Source organism: Centruroides vittatus, unplaced genomic scaffold (assembly GCF_030686945.1).
Source record: "Centruroides vittatus isolate TY-2023 unplaced genomic scaffold, ASM3068694v2 contig_474, whole genome shotgun sequence".
In the NCBI taxonomy this organism is placed as follows: domain Eukaryota; kingdom Metazoa; phylum Arthropoda; class Arachnida; order Scorpiones; family Buthidae; genus Centruroides; species Centruroides vittatus.
In genome coordinates this window covers 148,798-167,942 of record NW_027122266.1, presented here as the reverse complement: position 1 = coordinate 167,942, position 19,145 = coordinate 148,798, and the positions used below count along the sequence as shown (strand labels likewise).

The 19,145-nt window shown below is 28.5% G+C and overlaps 1 protein-coding gene across 1 annotated transcript in view; it reads right to left on the bottom strand.

Moving 5' to 3' along the window:
- LOC136977749 (ionotropic receptor 93a-like) overlaps positions 1–16,202 on the bottom strand; it is a 56,915-nt gene extending 40,713 nt beyond the window's left edge. The window contains exon 1 of the mRNA XM_067273298.1: positions 16,088–16,202. Coding sequence (XP_067129399.1) covers positions 16,088–16,175 — 88 coding nt within the window. The 5' untranslated portion in view covers positions 16,176–16,202. The remainder of the gene's footprint in view (positions 1–16,087) is intronic.
- Positions 16,203–19,145: the final 2,943 nt, after the last annotated feature.

Here is a 19,145-nt window from a genome sequence, read left to right as displayed (position 1 = left end):
TGCCAAATAAGATACGCGTCACTGACGGACGAATATGCAAAATTAATAATATAATATGCTAATTTTAAATGAGAATTTTAGAATAAATTAGAAAATTATGAAATTGTTTGTCAAACTTCTACTGTACAAGTACTGAATTGTTTTTTACTTAGTTTCGTTTGTGTATAAAGAATAAAGTATAGTTATAAGAAAATGCCAAAATAAATTTGGTTCGTCTCTTCTTTTTATATAGATCAGATAGCCTTGCAAATTTATTCATGTATCCTTATTACACGAGATCAATGAAAATTGTACCCAGATAGATCTACTGCTAAGCATATATTGTAAAGAATCAGTTTCATCGATCATCATCTTTTCGATAGTTTCAAAATTTCAGCAATACAATTTAACATATAACTATGAAACAGTATCTGTAGGAGAATTTTATTGATCCTCTTAGACTTAGCCCTATGAGGATCCAACAAAAATTGAAAATTTAGATTTTTCTCTCACTTATCAATCTAAGAATATTTTTTTTAAAAATGACTAAATTAAATAATAATAATTTTCTTTAATTATTATACGAGGCAGTAGGCCTAGTAGATTATGGCCTAGGTTAACAAGAGAGAAAAATTTATATCCTGTTCCCTATTCTTTTTGTTCTTTGTTTTCTTTATAACTTCGAAATCAGTTCCTCAATTATGGCTTTTCTATAACCCAACGTTACAGCAATTTCTGTAATTCTGTACGGTTCATCGTTTATCATACATACTGGAGCAGTATAGAAAAGCCTTTCTAGTTCTCCAAATGTTGATACTCTGTATGCGTAAGGGTCATTTGAACAAGAAGTGGGTCGTGCACGGGTTTAATATAAAGTCTCGTGTTTAAATTTCCATTATTAAATGTGTTCACGAATCTATCACACAAAAAAACCGTTTGTGAAATATTAGAGTTTTTCTCAGCAAATAAGGTGTTTGGGAATTTGCTATTTTCGTTCTAAAGTTGATTTCTATTACTGTATTTGATTTAATTTTATTGTGCACTAAATTATAATATAAAATAATTATTATTTATTATTTTAAGAATTAAATTTCTTTTAATAATTAGGAAAAAATCAATTAAAAATAATTAAAATGCAATTTTTAAAAGTAAATATGGTTACAGAAATTGAAATTAATGATTTATCAAATGCAAAGTTTTCTTTATTTTGGTAAATTTCTGTCGGAGAACAGCTATAAAATTTTATTCAAATTTATTTAATTTCCTATGTTTGAAACGTGAGTCGTATTTATAATAATGTAATCACGCAATACAACTAAAACACTTTTAGCATTATCCTGAAATCTCTATGCAATACATACACAATGATTTTGTGTTGAAAATTTGATTATTATTATTTAATATTTAATTACAAAGTTATATTGTTACCACTAAAGCTCGAAAGCCGTTAATGTGTACATTACCTAGCTAATCTCCAGATTAACTAGATTGATCCGTTAACGTGCGGAATCAAGAGTTTTCGGCATTTTACCTAGGTAATCTGCACATTAACGGTTTCCGTATCGTTAAAGTTCAAAAGTATGTTTCTCTCATTTCCTTTCCCTACTATTTCCCGAAGAAGATAGCAAAAACTGATGCACGCTCAATTTTAGCTGTGGTTCTTAGTAAAATAGAGAATGGATTTTATAAACTTGGTACTAAAACGGGTATTTTAAAACAATTGTATGCAAAATCTGAATTCAATGTTTGTAAAGAGAGATTTTTTAACGAAAGAAGATGTCTCTGCTGTAGAAATATCTTTATGTCAAACATCAATAAAACAATACCTTGGTACTGGGCAGGGTTTCAGAAAATGTGACTGCAAATCTAAATGTACCACAAATAGGTGTGCTTGTCGCAAAAACCAATTGCTATGTAACTCAAAGTGTCACCAATCTTTAGATTACACTAATAAGTAAGCACAATTTTATCATATGTTTTGCGAATTCATTTCCCTAATTGTAATAATTTTTAAACCGTTTGATTTTTTGTATTACAGTTTTTTAATTGATTGATAATTGATTCTATCAACTAATTTGTTGATTGTTTGATTGTATTAACTTGATTCTTTAGATATCGAAAATTAAATAAATAACATTATGTTAATTTAAGCGTACAGAAACGTTGCTGTTGTTCCAGCAAAGATCTTATTTCACTTTACTGAGTGCCTAGTAGGTAATGTGCAGCTTACTTAGATCATCTTCACATTATCTAGGTAATTTGAGAAATGGAACAATTTTCGAAACTTTAACGGATCACCCTAGTTAATCTGGAGATTAGCTAGGTAATGTACACATTAACGGCTTTCGAGCTTTAGCGGTAACAATATAAACGTTTAAAGTATTTAATTAAAATTTTACTGCCTATTAAAACCAGCAATATCATTAAAAACGTTGTCATACTATTTGTAAAATATTAGTTGTGTTTCAGAATCACCAAAAAATTCAAATTATAAAGAAAAATTGTTATCATTAAAGGAATTACTGTAAAATAATTTCACATAGAATATAAAGAAATATTTTTATTTTATACTTCATAATAGAAGTTTTATATCTTTATAATAAAATTTTTATTAGTTTTCTTTATAATAAAAATTACAAAGGCTTCTTAATCAAACATTTGTTATTTTTCTGTAAAAATATTCATACACTTAATGACTACATCTTCAATAAGACGATAAACACGCAGTATATCATAAGTGTACCGAATAACTAAAGCTTAAAAGTAGCCACAGAAAAGTTTTATATTTTTGGTATAGTCAAATGAGCCAAGAAGGAAAACACAGAAACACAAATACAGGTTTTAATAGTCTCCAAAGTAATTTATACAGGTGTCCTATTGTGCAACAAACGGATAAATTTCGGTATCACAGGAGGTAGGTTATGCATCAAGCGATCGTCGTATGTTTTGCTTCTGCTTGTCGTTTGTTTCAAACAAACGACAAAGCAAACAAACTTTCTTTAAAGTCTTCTTGAGCAGACCAAAAACATCAATTGATGAGAGTTCAGGGTTATACGTACGGTGATACATTGTTTTCCAGCGAAAGCGCTCTAACGTAACCACGTTGCATGGAACATGCATGGACGCACAGTACATTAATGTAAGATGACCAGATGTCCCGCTTTTAGGTGATTTGTCTCGCTAGTCATAGGATGATAGTAATTTAGCAAAGGTACAGTACATTGGCAAACCCTACATTTTCAGTGATCTCCAATTACACAGCTATTAACTTGGCTAAGCACAGAAAAACCACTGTTCTTGTCCAAAGGCGCCGCCAGCATCATGAGAAGTTTGACTCTACATAAACCAGCAAGGTTTTGTATAGAATTCTCTACTGTTTAAAACATTTTTAGTGGTTCTTCAAGTGGCAACCCTCTTGCTTCTAATGCTTCAATGTTATCCAGAAAATTCAATAAATGAGCATGGATGTAAACTAGAGAAGCAATTAAATGTGGATTCTCCAAAGCTTCCTTAACATCCATAGTGAAAGAACTTTCTGATTCATCAGGTTCATTGATAAACTTTGAAAGTCACGTAAATGGTTTGCATAGAATACTGCAACTTTTATTCAAGTGCACCATCTCACGACTATGGGAGAGGGTGGCAAAGGAGTATCTGGCAAACGCTCACGATGCATAGCAGTTCGCATTGGTGTCTTTGGCAAGCCAGAGTTTGACAAGTAGTTTCTTGCCGGAATAAATGAGGACTTTTACATCCTTAAAATGTAAACGAACTTGTTCGGCCAGAAGATGTAAAGCGTGATTCAGGCAGGTTACATGAATAAGATTATATAAAAAGTTCTCGTCGTGCTTACAGAAGGCTGTGCCGCCTGTAAGCATGACATAACTTTAATTATACAACAGCATTAAACTTTCCTGAACAAATCTTGCTATCGCCTGTGCATTCGTCTTCTCCAGAAATTTACATAAAAGATGATAAATTTTAGCGCAGTCTTTACCGTTAAGTTTTCGTACTACCATTAAAGCAACATATCGTCCGCATGCGTCTATAGTTTCATCTACAGCAAACCATGTAGCATTGTCATTAATTTGTTTGCTAATTTCTTCAATCACTTCTTGATGAACATGTGGAAGATAATTCTTCCTCAGTGTTGATTCACCAGGAAGATTCTGCTTCGTGTATTTTTCTAAGTACTTCCCGGACAAGGGATGAATCAGTTTATGCAATTCTATATAGCATCTTATAAAGGTTTTTGCTGTATCTAAGAAAAATAAAATATCTCTTTGATCTTGAGTTTCCATCTTTGCGAGCAGCATCTGGGATGTTCGATCCTGTTGACGTGCTGCTTGCATGTTCACTTAAAAAGTAACCATAACCGCTGTAGCATTATCAACATACTATAATGCATCATGGGCATTTCTTGTTTATTTAGCAGAAGCAAATAATTAAGAACAACAGCAAAGCTAATTTATTTTTTGCAAGAACTATTAGAATGGAACAATTACAGTTGATATTTTTGGAATGACATTTGAACATTTTACTAATTGCTCTTATAAAACTGTATTTACTTCCAGACATTATATTTCAAGCTGACCAAAAGATGGTTAACTTGAGAGCACATCATATATGTCAATGAAGTTATTATCAGTAGGTATAAACTCATTGCAATCATAAAGCCTCTCAAATAAGCTCTCTTTGTTGCCCAATTCATAAAACCCAGACTACCAGGACACTGCTCTCACAAGTCAATTAAAAACAATAATTTTTCACTTTATAGAATTTCACTTGAATGAATTTTATAAAATTATTTCACTCCAGTTCTAGAGCATTTTCCGATTAGATTTGATAAAACTGGATGACATTTTAATCTATCAAAATTGCTTAATAGAATAAGCGAATAGAACTGTTATTAATACAAATATGTCATCGTGAGTTATGAATTACGATGTCACTATTTTTATTTAAAAATATTAAAATTTGGGGTTTCAATTAATAAATATCTTCGAGATAAACACTAATAAGAAACAGAAAGACTTACGGAAATTTATGAAATCTTCATGAAAGTATTAATTTATAAAATTAATTAAAAATCAACGTTTTGGTATATAAAAAGTGTTAAATAACGCACAATACAATCTTTTTATTAAATTATTTTGTTTTTATTACTAGAAGTTTTTTTAAATATGAAACTGATAAATCCATAAGTAAATAGCATATTGTTAATATAATTAATAATAATTTTTTTAAAATTTTCTGGAGAAAACTCAAATATTTTAACTGTAGTATAATGGATTTTAGTGTTGATATAAGGGCTATCCATTAATTACGTGTACAATTTAGGGAGGAAAAAATCACGAAAGATGATTATACACAATAGGGAGGAAGGTATCAAGGCATTGCCTAAGTAGGCTGTTTTTTAGTGATAGTGGCTTGAAAATTTGTTCTGTCTACTTACTAATCAGTGAATAAACTATCAAATTATTTAAGCTATTTCTTTAATGTCAGAAGATCCATGAAATATTGTACACGTCATTAAAGGGGAGAGGTTGTTAAACGTATTAATGCATCATTGCACACAACAGAGAGAGGAGTTAAGAAAGGATCAAAAGTGGCTCAAACACTGTACACGCAATTAACAAACAGTCCGAAGACATTTATGAAAAAAAGTTAATTTATTCATTAAAAATCACTGTTTAAAATGAATAAAATCGAATGATTTTTTGTATTTTATACGAATAATAATTAAATAAACAAATAGGTAAAACGCAAATCTCTCTCTGATAGATGTAATTAATGATTATACATTTCGTAACTATTACTTATTTATGCTTACCTGGATATAGTAAATAATTATAATTTTATATATATTACATGATTAACGTGTCGCAATTATTACAATAACATTACGAGTTTTAATTAACAATACTGTATTATCATTTAGGAAAATTCAAAAGTATGAATAAATTATTATTATAATTTACTGCACATTGAGTAATTTATACTTATTGTATCATTGATCCATCTTTAAGCGTACCCTACCCACGAATAAAGAAAAAGATTCTAAATTTTTCCTTTACGACAAATTATTTTGTCTGTTAAATCCGATATCCATTAAATCGAGGTATATATTTACAATAAAATGGTTAATTTATACAATTATTTATACATGTGATATAGATTGTATCAATAATAACCACGGATAACAACTAACATTTATGGTTCACTCTCATAAATATTAATTTATACGAAAAATATATTTATAGATTTAAAATAAAATTTTAAAAGCTAGAATTACGAATAATATGTTTGTTCTAAACAATTCTTAAAATCCTCTTAAAAAATATCGTCGGTTGACTGACTTTGGGCCAGCCTAAATATTAAATTTAAATGATTAAAATCATAATTAAACAAATACGTTTTAATAATATTAAAAAATAAATAATTTGTTGTCAAGTTTTAAGGCAATTGTTTTACATTCCGCTACAAAACGTTGGTTTTCGTAATTTTTAATAATTGATATGAAAATATAATTATATTAAATAGAAAGACGAACAGGGATAATGTAGTAGCTCTTATTATTTAATACAGTAAATATATTTAATTATAGAAAATAAATAATTGATTTATATGTCTACAGTTTGGGAAAACATTATAACAACAAGCAGGTAAATCTGCAGGAATGAGAACGTAAATAAAGATTAATTTGTCTGGTAAATCAATTTAATGGTAAATTAACACTTATTTAATTTCCATTTACATTAATTATTATCTTAATAATATTTTCCAATCCAAATTGATAAATTTATGACGTTTCTAGCGCGATAGTTACAGAATATGCAACTATTAACATTAAGTAATAGTGAATTTACTATTACTTAACAGTACTAAGTACTTTAATAGTACTATTACTTATTAAAGTTAAATTTAAAAAAGGATTATTATTTTAATAGAAAAATTATCTACTCTCTATTCTAAAATTATCTATTCTCTGGTCTTGCCTTTAAAATATACCACATAACTCGGATATTGGGGATCCAATAGAAAATTAAATTTTTATACTTAAAGAAAGTAAGAGAAACAATTGAAAAATAAATAAATACAAGTACCCCAAAACTTTCTTAGATCCCTGTAGAAAAGTGTTTTTGAACGTAAAATAAATTTCATATTTATTTATTTATCTACAATATATATACACATTGTATAAGGCTGCTCATACTTGGAACTATTTTTCTTCCTTAAAGCTCCTCGTGGTCAGAAACTTATGTAAACCAGATTTAACGAAGTTTTGTCCATTGATTCTCTCTGCAGAAGGCGCTGAATAGAATAACTTTGAATCACCTGGTACATTTATTATTATATGAATCGATAACGATATCAAATTATGCAGTTTGTGCTAGTTGTTTAGTTTAATATTTATCTAACGGTGTAGCAAATATCGACACTACATGTTAATAGTCATGCCTGGCGCTCCTGTTTAAATGTTAGTTACATGAAATATATAATTAAACGGTACTTAGGTAGCTTTTTAAACAAATTAAGCCACTGATGTTTAGTAATAATAGCAAAAAATAATTTAAAATATAATTATTAACTTTATAGAACTTTATTTACATTTTTGTGCTGCAATTTGAAGAAAAAAATCTGTAAACTTATAAATTTCAACTGTCCTCCGGAGTTAGATGAAAGACGAGACCAGATATGGAAACTTAGGGGCAGGAGACCCCGATTAACTACATACAAACTTCCGGTACAAACAGAAAGTCATGTTATTTCAATTCAAAAATTTCCCCCGAAAGGTGTTAGATAGATTACTGGTACGATTCTATTGTTCAAGGAAAAGTCTAATGTACGGGAGCACTACTAATTTGAGGTGGAGAGCATATATTTTAAATCAAAATCAATCATAGTAACCCTAATTGGTTCTTTTATATATACTGTATAACAATTTTAATGTGTTAATGTAACAGCGTGTTATTTAAAAAATTCTGAGGGCTTTTAATTTCGCAAAAGTATATAGAGTGGGTCGGAGGAAGATGCCTAACATTTTGCTTATGAAGGAAATTATAGCGATAATTTGGGTTTTGGAGGCCTCTAACGAAAATATATTTTTGAGTGTGTTTTTCAAATAAAACTTTGGAGTACAGTATATGAAAAATACAGAAATTGTATATTGTGTTTGCAATGACGACTTTTTCACTGTCTGACATTTTAGGCATCTCATCCCGAGTATCCGGGTGAAATGCCAAATGCCATTGCGGTAAAATAACAAATATAATTGCATAAAATTAATTTTCGAATATAATTTATTGCATATGTAATAAAAAGTACTTTATAGTAAGTGTAACAGCACAGTAGGCTATATAAGTATTGTTAAGATCCCGCTCGTTCTAACGTGCTCTATATCTAGCTGAAAGCTTTTTCAGTCCATAAAACTTTTTGAGAAGTCCTTATATAATTTCTATGCATATCTTGCAATAAAACGAGAAAACAAAAATTTATTAAAAATAAGCATGTTATCCCAAGAAAAATGTGGCATCTTTCCCATTTGTCGGGGTAAGATGCCTAGTGGAGTCACGTGTTCTGGGATGTCCGATCGGGATCGGCCGTAGTTGACAATGGAAACTTTAGAACCTTAACTACATCACACATTAATTGTTTTTCGCAATTTTTAATAAATTCTATTTTAACTTTTAGTTTTAAAATGATTCTAGAACCATTTCACAACAAAAACTTCGTTCTTATCTTGCTTTTATTTTTCTCAGATGTCGAAAATGTGGTAACGATAGCCAACTACAGCTTTCGCACTCAATATTGGCCCAACGATCCATCGTACAAACACATGACAGTATCTGTCATCACCATTTCAAAATAACAAAAATTAGGCATCTTTCCCCGCTTACCATCTTACCCCAAATCACTATATAGCATCTCGAAAATTCAGTTGATAAATTAACTGGTTTATCATGCGGAATAATTTTAGGAAAATAATTTTAATTAATTTTAGTTGGAAAAACTGTTCGTCTGCAGCTATTATAATTGGCAATGTTACAAGTAAGATGACTCGGGGGAAGATGATTATAAGGAGATGGTTAGGACCTCAAAGTTCGTGAGTTTTTTCGACATATGGCTCCACCACCGCATTCACAACACTGCGCACATCAAAGCTTTCCTGTATGTTTATTTGTGGCATTTTTCTATAAGTATTTTTCAATTTATAACAATTTAAAAATTTGTAGGCAGGAAATTAGCTTCGGAATTATTGCATGATTGTTCTAGAATGCTAGTTAGCGGCGAAAACCTAAGACAATCCGTAATTTTTTTTTTTTTAATAATGAAAATAGGACCTTTGTTAAGTGTATACTTTTGTTAATTAAGCATGGCTGTCTTGTTGTGAAACAACATGACAGCCATGCTTAATTGTGAATCACGTGAAAAACCATCTTAGCCTATAAATTGGGGAAAGATGGTATTACCGTCTTACCCCAACTTACCCGTGTCCGTGTTATCCAGTGAAAGTCTGGTTTTGACGTGAAATAAATTTGATGATGTAAAAAATTATGCATCTGTATAACTATAAACTGCATAACCAATAACGTCTTTCTAGTGTAGAAATAATATTTTCACTGTGGCTTAATACGGAGAACTGCTAGGAGAAACCTGAAAAGCTTGATCCAAAATAAGCAATACTGTAAATGGGTTCGAGAAATGCGTATACTTGTGCATTCAAAACGACCACGTACACACCCCGGAAACTTCCGGTTCTAATATCCCGTCTTTGTGTTGACGAAAATGAACACAAAAAGAAAATTGGGATAAGAAAAACAGAAAAGCCAGCCCAAGAAATCTCAGTAGAGAACAAAGAAACAAACCTCTCAAAGGGAGTAGAGTAGTGAAGGTACATGAGCCTCGTTCAAAAATGCTGATTACTGTTGCACAACAGATGGAGGTGATCCAGATCAGTCTTCCGAGCTGTAGAATAATGAGTTAATTCACTTGTTTATGCTTATGATACACATTTGTACAAATAAGGTACACATTTTTAACCTATTGTACCCATTGAGTTTTTCTTTAGTCCATCTTTGGAAGATGGTAATTTGCGTACCTATATCTAACTAAGTTTCTCCAATAGATTAATGTAATAGATGAGAACCATATCCATCTTTAAAGCACCAAAAGTCTAAGGTATCTTATGTGTTTAGTCGTCGTTTGTAAACTATAAATCTGAAAGAGGTAATCATGGGCAAACAAAAGTATAACATCTTCCCCCGAGTTACTAAATACTGCAACATTTGGAAATAAACAAACAATAATTATTACATATAATAAAGAACATTTTCGGGACTCCTAATATCTACTGATAATAGGTTAGAAAGATTAATTATCTTTTTAATCTTTTTTTATTTTTTAAGTTCAGTTGCATCAATATCTCCATCATCACTATCCTTTAATATAGGTTAAAATCTAAATATAGGCCATTGCATTATTTACCAAGGATACTATAATCTAAATATTTGAGATTAGAGATATAAAAAAAGTTAAAAATTAGTTATGATATTCATTAACTTTAAACGTCTTGGTGTTTTGCAACGTCACACTTCCGTGCAGTTGTGGAAAATAGATGACATCGTAGCACGAGATATTTCTGTATTCTTGTTAGATCGTCCGTAAAAAAATGACGTACTACTACTGATTTATTGATTCTTTATTTGCCCTTGTTATAAAAAGTTAGCATACATTTCAGATAACGGTAACGAATGTTAGGCGCTATGAAGTAACATTGAATCGTCTTTCTGATAGTTTTCTTACCGAAATTCTGTCCTCATTTATGCTAGGATTGTAAATAACCAGCTGTTTCTTTTTGTGTATTACGTGGTAACAAATTGTTATATAACCAAAGCGGTTATATAACAATTTGTTCCCACATTTGTTGCCTCATTTTCTCGGTTATCGGGAAAGCCCTGAAAACGATTACTGTATTTTATGACAGAACGTCATCTGTCCTTAAAAGATAATTATTTAGTTTAATTATTGACAGATATAACTTATGTGAAGGAGATACAATTTAATTTAAAATGTGGATATCTGAAATTTAAATTTTTATAGTACAAATGTGATTTAAAGGGGAAAAAACTTACTTTAGATAGGCCTATAACACAAAAACAATTTATTTACTTAGATTATAAGTAATTTTTTCAAATGAAAGAATAATGAAATGTTACGTCTATATCAAATAATGTCCAATATAAGCAAAATGAATATCTATAATGAATCAAATTTAATCAACTACAGTGAAGATAATGTGATAAAGATTTGAATAATATAATAACTTACAGTAATTATTTAAAGTTTATTAAAGAATTGTCAATTGACAATATTACCTAACCACGAATTCTTTCATTAGTTCTTGATAGCAGAAAATAAAATTTAACTCGTTAATTCAAGCAAGCGATCTGAATTAAATTTGCTTATATTCCTCTATCAATATGCCACCACATAAAATTCAATATTTACAAATAAAAGTAAATTTTTGCATTTCAACGTTAAAAGTATCTGCATGTTATTTACGAACGTTTCTAATTAGATAATAAAAATATAAACAATGCTCACTAATTATAAAAATGTTTTATTTTTCATTTTTTCTAAATATTCTGAATGTTTTTGTATTCAATTTGCAAGATAACGTCGATAAAATAATCAAATATTTTCTTTTTTCTTCACGCAACACATCACTTACAACACGCTACTTCCGTGACCATTCACATCGGTTTTCAAACCGCAAAGTTTCAAATCCGCAGATCTTTAATACTGTATTTACATTTAAAATCAGATTAATAAATACTTTTAAAAATATTTAGAAGATTTTAAATAGATTATATTTTTTAGAATAACGATTTCAAATACATGGATAAGATCGCGTCATAATTTCTTATCATACTCAATTGACTGTTATACATTATCTTCATAACATTTCTATGTTATAAAGATTATAAACATTCACATTATACACTAATATATTTAGAAAAATTAATGAAAATGTGTCTGATTAGATCATTTAGTTAAGATCGTTTAGTTACTCAGTTTAAAGTAGATAATAGCATACATCGGTATATATGTAAGCAAATTACTTATATAATTTACATGTTTTTAAACTCGATTATATGATTAATTTGATCCCTATCTACCAAAATAACGTATTAAACAAATAGTGTTATCGATTTTCATTTTTATCACTAATTAAAATATACTGAATATACAGTATGTAATATATATATATACAGTATATACTATACAAATTTGCATATACTGTATGCATATTCTGGAAAGTTTATACAATATATACTTGTATATAAATTGATATAGTATATTACAATAACGTATGATATACTGCACCTACAAGTAGGTTTAATCATTATTAAGATATACGTATAAGCAAATCGATAATTTCATGTATAAATCTCTATCTTATACATATATATACATACTAATATTTTCAAAAAATTACTTGTTAACTACATGTTTAAGAGATCATTTTGATAAACAATATAATCAAATTAATTACAGTATATATAATTTGAATTAAAATTACTGTAATTCGATTTTAAGTAACTTGATTATATATAGGCTACATACGTAACGATTTTTCAAGTGATATTACTTTCCCAGTTGTTACCTTTATGTATAAAAGAGAAAGTATGGCAATCAGTCAAAAAAATGACAAGATTTTTACATTTTTGGATTCAGGAGACCTTGAAACGTTCAGAAATGCAAAAAAAAAAAAAAAAAATTGGAGGTTTTCTGTATGTGTGGATGTTATTATATGTGGAGAAGAACGATTTTGTAATTCACTTGTTTATTCCCTTTTGTCCACCCACTTTGCTTTTTGTCGAAAATTTCTTAAATTTTGCAGGGAGGTTTGTCTGTGAGGAGGATTGATGCTATTAAATTTTGATGGTTAAAGATCAAGAGATGAGAAGATAAGGGGGGTGTCATGTGTCATATTCCGAGTGGGATCGGACTTAATGCAAATTTTACATGTTATTAACATTTAAATTTTTTAAAACTCATCTCTATCCTTAAAATTAAGCTTACTCCTACTTTATAATAATTAATAATATAATTTTTAAAAATAAAATCTCATTACAGATGGCACCACACACAATTTTAGATTTTTTTCTGGGAAAGTTAAGCAACTCGCTGCTGGCTTTTATAAAGTTATTTAAAATAAATGATTTAATTACACATAGTTAAAACAAGTTTTTAAAATATACCATACACAATATGTTTATAATTAAAATATATAATAAATTAATTTTTTTAATGTTTTTATAATTAACATTAAAAAATTTCGAAACCCTTGAATAAAGCTCAATACAATCCAATAATATATAAATCCAAAAATAAATTCCGTGTTAATTTCTTTTTTTTAAAATAAGAAATTTAACACGGAATTTCAACTATTTCCTACGTTTACACGCAAAAATAAAAAGGGTTTACTTTTCTATTTGATATATTTATTCCTTCATATAGAACTTTTAATTAAGCAGTTTATATATAAATGTATACATTAAATGTAACCGAACAAAATTCGTACAATCCAATATATACTTTATATATATATATATGCATTAAGATAATCTGCGAGAGAAAAAATAGAATAAAAATCTTTAAGATCAATATAATGTATTTATACATTCGATATTGTAACTTTCTTTATAAAGGAAATCTTTTAATATACGTTATACGTTTCGAATATTTTATAACAAATAAAACATACCGTCCAGTTTTACAAATACAGAAAAATGTTTAACGTTTTAACAAGCATTTAATGTTTAATACTACATTTAATTTACTATGATCAGGACCGTTGAAAGCTTAATATCATGGGCCCTTTTTTTGGGCTATATGCAAAAAAGAGGCCTGCTCTTTTTGAACAAATGAAATACTTAGAATGTTTTTTAGTAAAAGAGTTTCTTAGTATCCCAAAGAGATGAAGAGAAAAGATTGTGCACGTACCCATCCGTAGATTAAGAAGTACCGTTCTAAGTGAATTTCTCTATGTTTATAACGTTCTAGTATTTATAATATTCAATTCTGTATTTTTTTTTCCCTTTCTCGAATCCTCATAAAATAGAAAACATTATATTTTAAAAGCGTAATTTAGTTCTAGACATTATAAATATCGTTTGCATTTAGCATTGACTTAATTTTTTTAAAATTTTAATCGATAAAGATCAGTAATAATGTCAATGTTGTTATTATTATTACTATTATTATTCCGTTCGATTTTCATATAATGCACACTATTTGTTTAATTAATGAGCGTTGTACTTTTAGTTTAATATATATATATATATAACAAAAGGAAAAATAAAACTAATTTCAATGTTACACAAACTTTCAAAACTATGTTTGATTGTATATTTCAGTCTTGTAAAATAACGGTTTATTTTGTTTTTGAAACTTAATTTACTTCTTTGAATGATATTTTTTTTAAAATTAACTTCTGCACATTATTCACTGTATACCTAATATTATTGATAAAGCTAAAAAGATCACATGATTCCATGTTTTATCTCGAAGCCCTGGACTGTTTATTGCAATGTTTTATGTAGATCGAATTAGTTTTCTTTTCCTTGGTGGCTGCTCTTTAGGTTGTGCGTGGTCCTAGGAAGCATTGATTTATAAGGCTTCTTTTATTTAAAAAGTTTTATAAGTAGGACTATTTGATATTATACAAAATCTAGTACTGGATTAAAACAGAGTTTCGACAAGCACATAGTTGTGTGTGTGTCTGAGGCATTCAAAAACACAAGATCCTAAACAAAACCCTAATATTTTATATGCTTAAAACTGCCCATTGGTTCTAAACCCTATACAAATTGTAAGAAAGGCCTCATTTGCAGGGGTATCGAGAGACGTCTCCGATCCCGAGGAAAAATTTACACAGGCTTCAAATAAATAATTTATTTAAAAATTTATTTCGAGTTTTTTAATGGGTATATTATTTTTTACAAAATAAAGAACAGTAGTTATTTCTAAGCATTTTGTATTACAATAGCGCGTAAAAATACAAACTGGTCCCTGCGAATCCCGGTTCAGGAGAACTGTACCCCATCATTCCCCTCTCGTTGGCCCCGGTCATCGGGAATCTCTCATAAAAGAATATAATCGCCACAAAATTATAACTTTATATAAAAAAGTATTCATTTAAAATTCAAATTACCACTTCAAAATTGTTTTTTGATAAATAAAATATGAAATTTTAATATCAGGAAAAGTTATACAAAGGAAAAACTACTGAACTAGTGAAATATTTTTCATTTATTCTGAAATATAGAAAGTTGTTAATAGTAAAAACAATTAGAAAATGATTAAGAGCAACATCAAAACGATCTAAACGTAGCATTGAATGTCGATTACAAAATTAAAGATGTGCGTGTTTCATGCGAGGAGAGAGCTTTTTAAAACAATCACGTTAATAGTTTCCTTCATAAAAATATACTTACTGTCGAAAACTTAAACAGAGAACACAAAAATTAAATTTTAATTACTTTAAAACATAATAAAATACTAAACAATATGGATTGGAATAATGGAAACACTTGGTCAATCTGACAAGGAGCTGCCTTCTAAAAAAAACTTTCTATGGAAAACTTGTCCTTATTTAAGTAAAGAAAACTCAAAATTTTACATGGTCAGCCCATTAATGAGCGACTTCTCGACCACTGATAAGTGACTACATAACATTTAATAAACTTTTTAATAATTAATATAAAAATTAAATTAAAAAATGTTTAAGGTTATCAAGTTATATGTTTAACAAACGATCAAATTTCTCTAAATATTATTAAAAATTGTCTTTTTGTTTTTTTTTTTTTTTTTTAACTAATCCAAAATCTTATGGTAACTTTTGCAAATTTCTTTATTTAATCTTCCAACAATCAAGCTATAAATTCGAAACTTGGAACTTAAAAATTAGAATTTACTTAATTCTAAATTATCGCTACAATTCTTTGTTTTAAAAAGTGCAAAGAATCCCAACAGGTAGAATAATCAGAAATAAATTTACCTGAAAATCTATTTATGCTGCGTTATTTAGCACGCTTACCTATATTGATGTCATCAGATTCCGATAAAGAAATTAATAGGAAGAGTAATAGAGATGTCCACCGCCAATCTGCCATGCTTCTTTTCATATGGCCTGAACGATTCAAACAGATGGTTTCTCACGTGACACTCATATAACAATGCGCCATCTGGTGTACTGCCTTCCATGATTTAACATCGCGCAGAATTATATCAATATTATTTATAAAATAACAAAAAAACATGAATATTTTATTTGAAATTTTATATTTCTTACTATAAGATCTTAATTAGTTTATTTATTTATTTATTTATTTTGCAAGTAATTATCTATTACTGCTTTAAAAAAGTTTCCTACATCCCCCCTATATTAAAGCGGTAATTTTAAATTTTTTAATTATATATATATATATATATAAGATTATATATATATATATATAGTTTCAAGATTATTTTCTATAATTATATATTTGATTTTATGTTTTATAATCGATGGATTGATGGAATAATAATGCTGTAATGCAACACGTGGGCGATCTGTCATGGAGAGTGCCTCCCGGGAAGACTTTCTATGGGAAACTGGTCCCTATTTAGGTGTTAGACGCGTGAAAACGGATGGGATCAAATTTATACATAAACTAAAAAGACGGCCACAACATAAGGGTCAGATTTTAAATTTACTACTACTCAACGGAGGAAAGGGGCCTATTAGATCTTATAGTTTAGAGTCACAATGCAGATTTTTACCATTTTTCAAAAGAAATATATACTTTCAAACCAAGTTTTTTTAAATGTAAAATAACTAAATTTCGAAAGATTTTCTGTGTCCGGAGTGTAAGCTAAATTATTTTATTATTCCCTCTCTATCTAAGCTTGAATGTATTTCATTAGTAATAAGTTTAGAAAGAGAACAGTAGGTCATAGATTTATTTACCAAACCCTTTAAAATACGGAACAATAACATTGATTCTGTTTTTGTTCGTAAAATAAAACATATGAAAGCAAACTCGTGTTATCAATAATTTAGTAAATACCACAATTTATGCAACCGAGGAGAAAAATGTTTAAACATATTTTAATATTGATTAATCAATAAATCGATGTATAAAATTTTAATGAGAATTTCTTAAATATAATATTTGACACAAGTAATAACTTAACTAATAAAATAAAATATTTAATATTATCCGCTTTTTAAACTTTTTAAATACCAACAACGAACATCTCCCAGCATATTTTCAATAACTTTTTGAGCAAAAGTGCATAAAAAATCCTTTAAACCACGACCATTTTTATGTTCTCGTCAATGGCTATTGTTCAGAAGTAATTGTATTTTGATAATATCTGATTTTTTCTGTTCAATTTATGTTCAATAGCATCTAAAAGCGATCCTTTTTTTCCTTCGTTAAAATCGTATTTTCTCTTATCGAAAAAGTAATTGTTGCAATACAATACTGATGTTTATCTCTAACTCTCTAGAAGAATTAGTTAACAAAAACATAACCCTTGTAAAATGAAAATCTGTTAAAACTGAAATTCTGATCCGTACCATCACGTTCCGCTTTAAGGAGGTTTTCTTGTTATAATTAAAATGGCTGACGGTATTCTACATTTAAAATATGAGTACAGTACATGGAGGAAACATAAACGTCTTTATATCTCTGCCATGTCCAATCACCAGGAAAACAGTCTTCCTTTACACAGACAATCTTTTATTAGAGGTAACGCCTCTGTAAAAAAGTCCAGCAACGAGTTGCTTAATTTTACCAACAAAAAAATTTAAAATCGTGTGTGGCGCCATCTGTTATGAAATTTTATTTAGAAACTTTTTATATTACTAATTTTCATAAAATGGCAAAAGGCTTAATTTTGAGGGTAGCGATGTGTTTTATATGTAAAAAAAAAAAAAAAAAAAATTAAAACGAGTAAAATCTTCATTATGTCCGACTCCACTCGAGATAACACGACTTCCTCTATCTCCTTTTTCCCGTGATCTTTAACCACCAAAATTGAATAGAATCAATGTCCCTAATACATAAACTTTCTTGAATAATTTTAAAAAATTTCGACAAAAGGCACAGGCGTTATAAGCTTCGAAGTGGGTAAACAAAATCGTATCCCCCTCAAACACACACTAATACATACAAAAACTCCCCAAGTTTTTTGCATTTCTCGACATTTAAATCTCCCTTGAGTCCAAAAATGGAAAAATTTTGGGAGGTACTTTTTAACCGATCACCATACTTTTTATTTGTTATATAAAACACCCGAGAAAGTAATATGCACATGGTGGAGATATGAAGACGTTCATACTTTCTTCTGTGTATTTTTAAGGTTTTGCTTTATTTAATTACTTTAGTAAACTAATATAGAATTATAATCATTGTAATTAAAAAATTTTTTCATTATAGCAACATTGAAAAAAAATTACTTCTTAGTTTAGTGATGTTTACTTAATGCAGTAGACAGATGTGCAGTTTTACAATAAATATGTAAATTACGTATTTATATATACCGGTACTCTATTTTAGGAGAAGTTTAAATAAATTAAGAGTTTTATAATCTTAAGGAAAGGCACACTCTTCCCTTACAAATCATTTAATTAAGCAGTCTTTAAAATTTTGTTTTAGCTGATTAAAACCACTTTTATTGTTTAGAGAAATCTGATTTCAGATATTGTGAACAAGAAAACGCTACATATAATACATAATAACTATACAACCATTTATAAAATAACAGCTAATGATTTGAATAACAACCATTGCAAAGAGCACACATTTAAAAGAAATACATAAAAAAATAATCATATTCATTTACCATTTAACTTATTATTAACTTTAATAAATGACTTAAGGATAATTTTTGTCTCAATACATAATTAATTATTATAAATTAATTTTTAAAATAAAATAGTCTCAATGATATAAAAATGAACTGTATAGAAAGATATTGCAAAAAACCAGTACTTTCTACATTAAAAATAAGAAGAAAAAAAAAAGTGATTTGGTTGCTTATCATGTTGTGATTCCAATATAATTGACATTTAAAATACAGTTCTTAATCTGATGTATATTTAAAGC